At 35.6% G+C, this 7,934-nt stretch overlaps 1 protein-coding gene across 1 annotated transcript; it reads left to right on the forward strand.

Annotated features, from left to right (window-relative positions):
• Nucleotides 1–4,849: 4,849 nt before the first annotated feature.
• On the forward strand, nucleotides 4,850–7,660 carry LOC140773902 (probable trehalose-phosphate phosphatase 6). Its single transcript, XM_073116682.1, has 11 exons — nucleotides 4,850–5,350; nucleotides 5,446–5,586; nucleotides 5,720–5,791; nucleotides 5,885–5,983; nucleotides 6,094–6,153; nucleotides 6,413–6,514; nucleotides 6,618–6,695; nucleotides 6,796–6,865; nucleotides 7,011–7,081; nucleotides 7,175–7,267; nucleotides 7,352–7,660. Exons 1-11 carry the CDS (start codon nucleotides 5,075–5,077, stop codon nucleotides 7,418–7,420), a joined length of 1,131 nt encoding a protein of 376 aa, XP_072972783.1. The 5' UTR covers nucleotides 4,850–5,074; the 3' UTR covers nucleotides 7,421–7,660.
• Nucleotides 7,661–7,934: the final 274 nt, after the last annotated feature.

The raw sequence follows: 7,934 nt of genomic DNA on the forward strand, positions 1-7,934 counted from the left end.
ACAGTAAATGGCTTCATAATATAGCACCACAGACTAGAATCAGTGGTTCCTGGGAGATAAAAGATTTGATCTTTCAGACCTAGCTACATTAAGAAGGAAGAAACGTGAGATCAAAGAAGGACATAGGATTTGTTGCAGTGATATTATAAGATATATGCTTATGGAGGTAGAAAAAGTAGACAAAGAAAGCATGCAGTATTACTCACATAGAATAAAAGGATTTGCACCATAAGCCTAAGCAAATTTCTATTGAGCATAGGCATATAGGAAGATCTTCTTCCAAGGTCCTATATGGCCTAAGCATATATCTGCCCCTCATAGTCCTATCAGATCCTCATAAGATATTGGATTAATTAGCCATGATCTACTAGTAATCATTCGACGTCGGCATAATTAGTGGCGAAAAGAGAAAAAAAAAATCAAAGGAAAGACAAAGGGAACATGCGGATTGCAAGTGGTCCTCCAAATTGGCATTTCAATGGCTAAAGTGTGCATAGTACTCTGATTTTTTTTACAGAGGATATGAAGATCAAGAAAAGCAATGAGAGCCTAGATTTCTATGCAGCTCCTTTGGATATTAAATGTACAAGGAAAAGAACCTTCTAGGATTGGCATTGGTTCTCAAGTGCATCCCTAGGATTAGGTGGGTCATGACTCTAAAGTTGCAGTTAGGATTTGGATGGTATATATTCCACCAATTTGGAGGACTAATGCATGAACAAAAGAATGAATCAATCAATCAATTCTAATATGATTATTTCACTAAAAAAGATCAGCAGCATATCATGTTATAGTGTTAACAAAAAGATCAATGGACAAAGGTGGGGACTTGAAGCCCACTAATAATACTATTCCCTTTAATCACAATAAATAACTCCTTTGATTAGCATAATACACCTGATAATTTTTAAACATTATCATCAAAATCTATCAAGTATAAAATATACCATTACAAAAATCCTAATAAAACCACTTTAATTGTTTGATTACCCAACTTTAGCACTTGATTGGAGTTGCTGTCATCCTTCACTTTGTTAGATTAGCCTAACTAAGATCAATCTAATTAAAGAATTAATCAACTCCAATGGGTGCTCATCAAGTGGCCTCACTTAGAATTTACAAATTGTCTCACTAACTAGTGTGCTTCTTCTAGCAGCATCAGGCTAGATAGCAACAGCAACACTAATATAGACTATCTTAACACTAATATAGACTATCTTTTTTACTTTAATTTTTTTCTTTCTTTATAAAGTTATTGTTATTAATTCATCTTAGTTGATATAATTAGGGCTAAGTAATATCGGTTGGACTTTATCACACCTAGCTTAATGCGAAGAAGCTTCCGTTAATCCTACCTAACTACCTAACCTTAGAAGAAGTACAAATAAATAATTAATTAATTAATTAAAGGAAAGGGAGGATTAGATGATTGCCAACTAACTCTAATGTGGCCGTTAAAGTCGGTTGAGAGGGACACGTTCCTCTCCTCCGTCTGATCTCCATCCGAGGGACAGCAATTAAACACGTTCCTGACTGTGGGTCCCACGGAGAATCGCGAGCTGATTGGATGGGTCCCACGTCGTGGTATGAATCTTTCTACCTGTAATTATGTTAGTAAATCTACGTCAAAAAAAAATATAATGTAAAATATGGTTATATCATATGTAACGAGATGTATATTTACAATATTTACCTCCAAGATACAGGAAATTAATATTATTATTGTTAGCATTATTACTATTACGGAACAACTTCATGTTAACATAACGATCACGTTAGACTCTGTTTAATATTCGGTTGGAAAAAAGTGCCGGCCGTTACATGTCTTTTTCATCCATTTATCTATTTAATCCTAGTGCTAACTCATGGCTAATTAAACTAGTCTACCCAATAAAAAATGACGTCAAAAAATTGACATCAACTACCGACCAATTTTAATATAGTTTGTAGATATCGTCAATAAGAAGGTTATAAGATTGACTCCAATCTTAAGTAATATGATTTGATGGCTTAGCTCGGTTTAATTGATGACTTGACGGTCCAACAATTCGATGAGCTATTTAAAACCTATATTAGTACTATAAAAAATTTGCTCTAATGTCCGGCTTATATCTAGTTTTTAAGCTCTTAAATGATAAAAAAAAAATTTAATATGAACCCTAAAATAACAAGAATATGAAAAGGCTAATTCATAGCACTAAATGTTTTTAACTATATCTTAAAAAATTAGATTCTTAATAAGTTAATATTGTGGCATAATACTTTACTCCTCTCTACATTATATCTCACTAGTAATATGATGTTCTAGATAACAGATTGCGTAATATTAAAATTTCTTCAGCCAATCAGAGAGCGAAAAGTATCTCCAAATCTCCAATTCTTCTAAGTTAAAATAAATATATATATATATATATATATATATATATATATATATATATCTGGGAGGAATTATATTAAGCAGTACGTTGATTGTGACATAGTCAATTGTGTAACCTTTATACGCTTGGAATCTGACCACAAAGTTAAACGTTATTGCCTTGATTAAAGTTATACGCCTTTTTTAATTAGGTGGTTAAGTGAGATAGTTTAAATTGTTAATCTTGTGCATGTGAGCAAGTAGCTAGGAAGGTGAGAGGAGGGTGCATGGCATTAGTTCTTATGTCTTAAGAATCTCTCATGATTAATTAAAGCAAATCGTAATGGTTACTTAACCTACAAGTGGTTAGTATCCTATCCACAAGTTCAAAAGTTCGTTTTTCTTTTTTTTAATTCTTTTGTTTTGTCTTTAAGTTTAAGTTGTGATACAACTTTGTGAAACAATGCCATCAGGCTCCTATTGTATTAGGCCCTGTTCACTTGTGATATATGGCCAGTCTTTTAAATTTTAATATCAGAGAAAGAAAGTTAATATTAGTATAAATTATTCTATTATTTAGTTAAATAGTAGTATAAGGATTAATAATTATTCATACATAAAATTAATATTAAATTAATAAAAAATAGTAAATTTATATTAAAAATCTAATTATTAAAAGTTGTATGAAATTTAAAAGAGACTAACTTATTATTTAATTACTAGACTTATTTTAAAAGAATATTATATTAGATTCAGATTATATATAACAGTATTGGTTTAATTAGGACAATATTAACTTTTTCATTAGGTAATGCTCACTTTATCTTTTACCTGCATGCATGCATGCATGCAAAGACTTTGGTGCATGCGCACCACAACATGACAAAGGGCAAGAAGACGACACCACCACCACCAAAGCTAAGAACTTCATGCATGAACAAGAGTTGCCTTAGCCATGGGGAGAAGTTAAAAGTGGATCTAAAAAATAATTAACAACTTTTTCATATCATAACTTGTGTCATTAGAGAAGACCAAGTGTTGCACTGAAGACTTAGCTACATGTCCTTATAAACAACTCTACTCTCTCTCTCTCTCTCTCTCTCTCTCTCTCTCTCTCTCTCTCTCTCTCTCTCTCTATATATATATATATATAGAGAGAGAGAGAGAGACGTGTCAAGGTTTTATATGGACATCACTTTCTTAATAATTTCGAAGTCATTGGTGAGTTGAGGACGTTGGAGGTGACAGTGAGAAAGGGTTAAATTTGTGTGGGATTTTCTTATAGATATAATATATATTATATAAGGAGGAGAAAAGGGAACAAGAAAGATGCATCGTGATTTCGTAATTTAACATCTTGTTGGTGTCTTGTGGCGGTAACTTTGACTAGAATAGAATTTGGAGTTAATACTCCTTAATTTAAAGTTTGGGCCAGTAGACTAATCTCAAATTAAATTAAAAAAAAAACTAATATTTATATACAGATTGGTTGAAAAATCAAACTCAGAATGAATCGGCATGCTGTGAACTTCTTAATTTACTCCTAGAAGAAAGGGAGAAAGGTACTAATGACCTTTTAATTAATTACCACACTAAGTGGAAACTTAAGCATGAAGCTTACAACTAACTACTCAAGAAACTGCATCGAAATTAAAGAGAACATGCTCAATTACTGCCACTAAGACTCCAAATAAAAGTTGACTAGTGTTGTTTTCTGGTATTTTTTTTTTAATATATATATATATTTTTCCAACATGCATGTAAATATTCCAATCAAGTTCTTGCCCTGAACTTCTTTGGGGGCTTTCTTTGTAAGCACTAACCAACCATGGAAAGGAAATTCCATTTTCTTTTTCTTTTTCTTTTTTTCGAAACAGCCCTTTAGGATTGAGTTAATTACTGTTAAGAGGTACGTACGTGCTTGGCAATATAATTTTGCCATTGGTGTTAGAGTATACATACATTTTTGGTTTCCAAAAAATTGTTTATATTATTATTATATTTGATCCGGTTTTGAAAATGACAGTAGCCCACAGCTGCGAGTTTTTCTCTTTTTTTCCGGGGGCGTGTTAGTATAAAATTAGTAGCTTTTTATTTATTTTTTTTCACGAAAAGACACCTGACATAATTCAAATTAACATCAAGGAAATTTCTCAGGGGGCGTAGCTTCTGGGCAAGATGCGGTCGGTGTAACCAGAGGACACGTAGGCACCGACCCCTCGGGACCCACTTGCGACCCCAGCACGTCCCGCCACCTGGTTCGTGATGGGCCCACCTCGGGGCCCATTCTACGTGTCAGGCCCATGGATGTGGGGCCCAATGGATTCTTGGGCCCACGCACTTTCGGTCTCAGTCTCTCTCTCTCTCTCTCTCTCTCTCTCTCTCTCTCTCTCTCTCTCTCTCTCTCTCTCTTCCGAAGTCCAAAAGCGACCGAGCCCAACTCTATATAAACCTTAGCGCTTGGACCTGCACCTGCATCCATTTGCTCTTCCATTACGTAGGAAAACAGAGAGAAGTCTTTCTTCAAAGTCTTCATCTCCTTCCTCTTTTACCACTCTTTTGGCCCTTCTCCTCCTCCTCCTCCTCCTCCTCCTCTTCATATTGCTAGCAAAGAGGGAGAAGAATTCCAAACAAGCGCTTATATCTCATTCTTGAAGCATTACTTCTTCTTTTTTTTCACTCCCCCCACGAAGTATTAGAAGCAGGGGAAGAGAAGAGATGACTAAGCGCAATGCGGTCGCGCCGAAGGAGATGGCGATCATGGAGACGGCCACTGCCGCAGCCGCAAACTCCACTACGCCTCATTACTCGTACCCACCTCCACGAGGATGCAGCGGCAGCACTAACTACGCTAACTTCAAGAAGGTGATGAAGAAGAAGTCAATGCGCCATCTTGATCTCAGCGGCAGCAGTGGGAGGATTAATATTAATTCACGGATGGATTCAATGAAGGCGTCTTCGCCCCGTCGTGGAGAGAATTACGCGGACTGGGTTGTAAGTGCTCAAATTCTAGTCTTGGGTTCTTGGATTTGAGTTGGTTTTAGTAGGAACATTTTTGCAATATTTTTTACTTATTTATTTCTGCGTAGAATAAGCATCCATCCGCGTTGAAGATGTTTGAAGAGATCATCGCCGCGTCGAAGGGGAAGCAGATTGTGATGTTTCTCGACTATGATGGAACTTTATCTCCCATAGTTGATGATCCAGATCGTGCATATATGTCTGAAACTGTTAGTTTATAATCCCTTGCTCTGTTCTTTAACTCTTCTTTTTTTTTCTCTCCTCTGTTTCTTATATGAATCTAAACCAACTGAGACTAAAAGGTTGGATTTTTATATCTGGGTTCTTTCTTCTTGGCATCAGATGAGAGAGGCTGTGAGAGAATTGGCAAAGTATTTCCCTACTGCAATTGTGAGTGGGAGATGTAGAGATAAGGTACATTACAATTTTATAACTTAATTTGCTTGCCAAGTGTGGAGATAGTTCTTTCCATATTAATCTAATCCTTCTTAATTTGTTTGTATGAAGGTATATAACTTTGTACGACTAGCAGAGTTGTACTACGCTGGGAGCCATGGGATGGACATCAAAGGGCCCACAAGAGGGCCCAAGCATATAAAATCTAAGGTGGGTATGATACAATTCTTGTCATTTTTTAGTGTGATTTTTTTCCCCCTCTCAACTATTATGGTTTAGTTTATCTGATCCTTCTTTTTAATTCCTAATGAATGGTTTAGGCCAAGGCCAAGGCAGTTCTCTTCCAACCAGCAAGTGAGTTCCTGCCAATGATAGAGGAGGTGAGATTTTCTTCCCTCCTATTTCAAATTTTAAAAAGAAATACAAAAAAGTTATTTAAGAGAACAGACTAGTTCTATTTTTCTGTTAAAGAAAAAAAAAAAAAAAACCTCATCTGAGTTAAGATCATTGTAGTCTATTTGTTTGATGAGTATACCCCTTCAAGAAGCATCACACAGAGAACATTTTCACATTCTAGTTCCACCATCACATATTTATATATATCTAACTGAACAATTCATGGCCTATTCACTTCTCAAGGTTTTCAAAAGACTGGTGGAGAAAACTGAATCAATTCCAGGGGCCATGGTGGAGAACAATAAGTTCTGCGTGTCAGTTCACTACCGTTGCGTCGAAGAAAAGGTAAAGATCTCACAATATTAGAACACACAAAACCTACTTCTTTTTGGCCAGGAATGAAAATTTCTTCAGGTTAATTACATTACTCTTACCAACTTCATCCCAGAAATGGAGCACGTTGGACCAGCAGGTTAGTTCTGTGCTCAAGGAATACCCGAAACTCAAGCTTACGCAAGGAAGAAAGGTGTGATATAGCTTAGACTCTTTGTCATTTGTAGATTTTAGTTGCATACTTAAGGTTATACCTACATGAAAAATGACTCGGTGTGTTTCTTTAAATTTAGGTGTTGGAGATTCGCCCAACTATTAAATGGGACAAGGGGAAGGCCCTTGAGTTTTTGCTAGACTCTCTTGGTAAGCCTAAACATGCATTATACATCATACCATTTTCATCAGTTTGGTATATCTTGTATTGTGCTTAAGGTCATCCAGCTATTCTTCCTGTTGCATTGGTAACTAACTAACTAACCATAACTACTTATCTTCTTTTTTTATATAGGTTACAACGAATGTAATGATGTCATGCCAGTATATATTGGCGACGATCGCACTGATGAAGATGCTTTCAAAGTAAATTATCAGTATCAGTTGTTCAGTATTTAAACATTCAAGTTTGATAAGTGTTGCTAAGAAGCTGTTATACTTTTGATTTTTATGTTTTAGGTTCTGCGGGACAGAGGACAAGGCATCGGAATTCTTGTTTCCAAATTTCCAAAGGAAACTAGTGCCTCTTATTCACTCCAAGAACCAGCTGAGGTATATCTGCTGCAACTCTGTTGTTGTTCTGCAGTAAATGTTCCAAAAATATTCTAATCTCATTGTATATAATGGTTTGTATAGGTCATGGACTTCTTGCATTGCCTGGTGGATTGGAAGTGCCTGTCGCTTAACAGTCGCGCGAAAGTGTAAATAAAACTGATCCTAGTTCATCATCCACATCAAAAATTTCCATGGTGGGAATATGAGATGAGAAAGTCACAAGGAGCTACTTCTACTAGGAAACTCTTTTAGTTTTTGTTCTTTTTGTATCTTGTCCTGTACTTAATTTTATGTACAAGAAAGGAAAAGATAGCAGTTTTCCTTCCCCTCCTGTAAAAGATCTCAGTGTTTCTCTCATTGCTGTTGCAGTCTTTCATAAATTTTTGGTCAGATCTTGAAGACCATGCAGTTAAAATTGAACAGTATGCAAATTGATACCTGGATGCTTCCAAGAAACTTCATTATATTTTTTCCCTAATGAATAAACATATGAGCAACATGGCAAGTGACAATTCCATGAAATTTCATATCCTCCATAGTCCTAAAATACGGTTATGTTGACAAACCAATTGAATGATAGGTTTCAAACTGGATCGTACGAATGGGAAAAAAAAAGAATGAACAAGGCAACCAATTTGATTTCTAACAGGCATAACTTTTGAGC

This window comes from Typha angustifolia, chromosome 13 (genome assembly GCF_048772165.1).
Source record: "Typha angustifolia cultivar Huaian chromosome 13, ASM4877216v1, whole genome shotgun sequence".
In the NCBI taxonomy this organism is placed as follows: Eukaryota; Viridiplantae; Streptophyta; class Magnoliopsida; order Poales; family Typhaceae; genus Typha; species Typha angustifolia.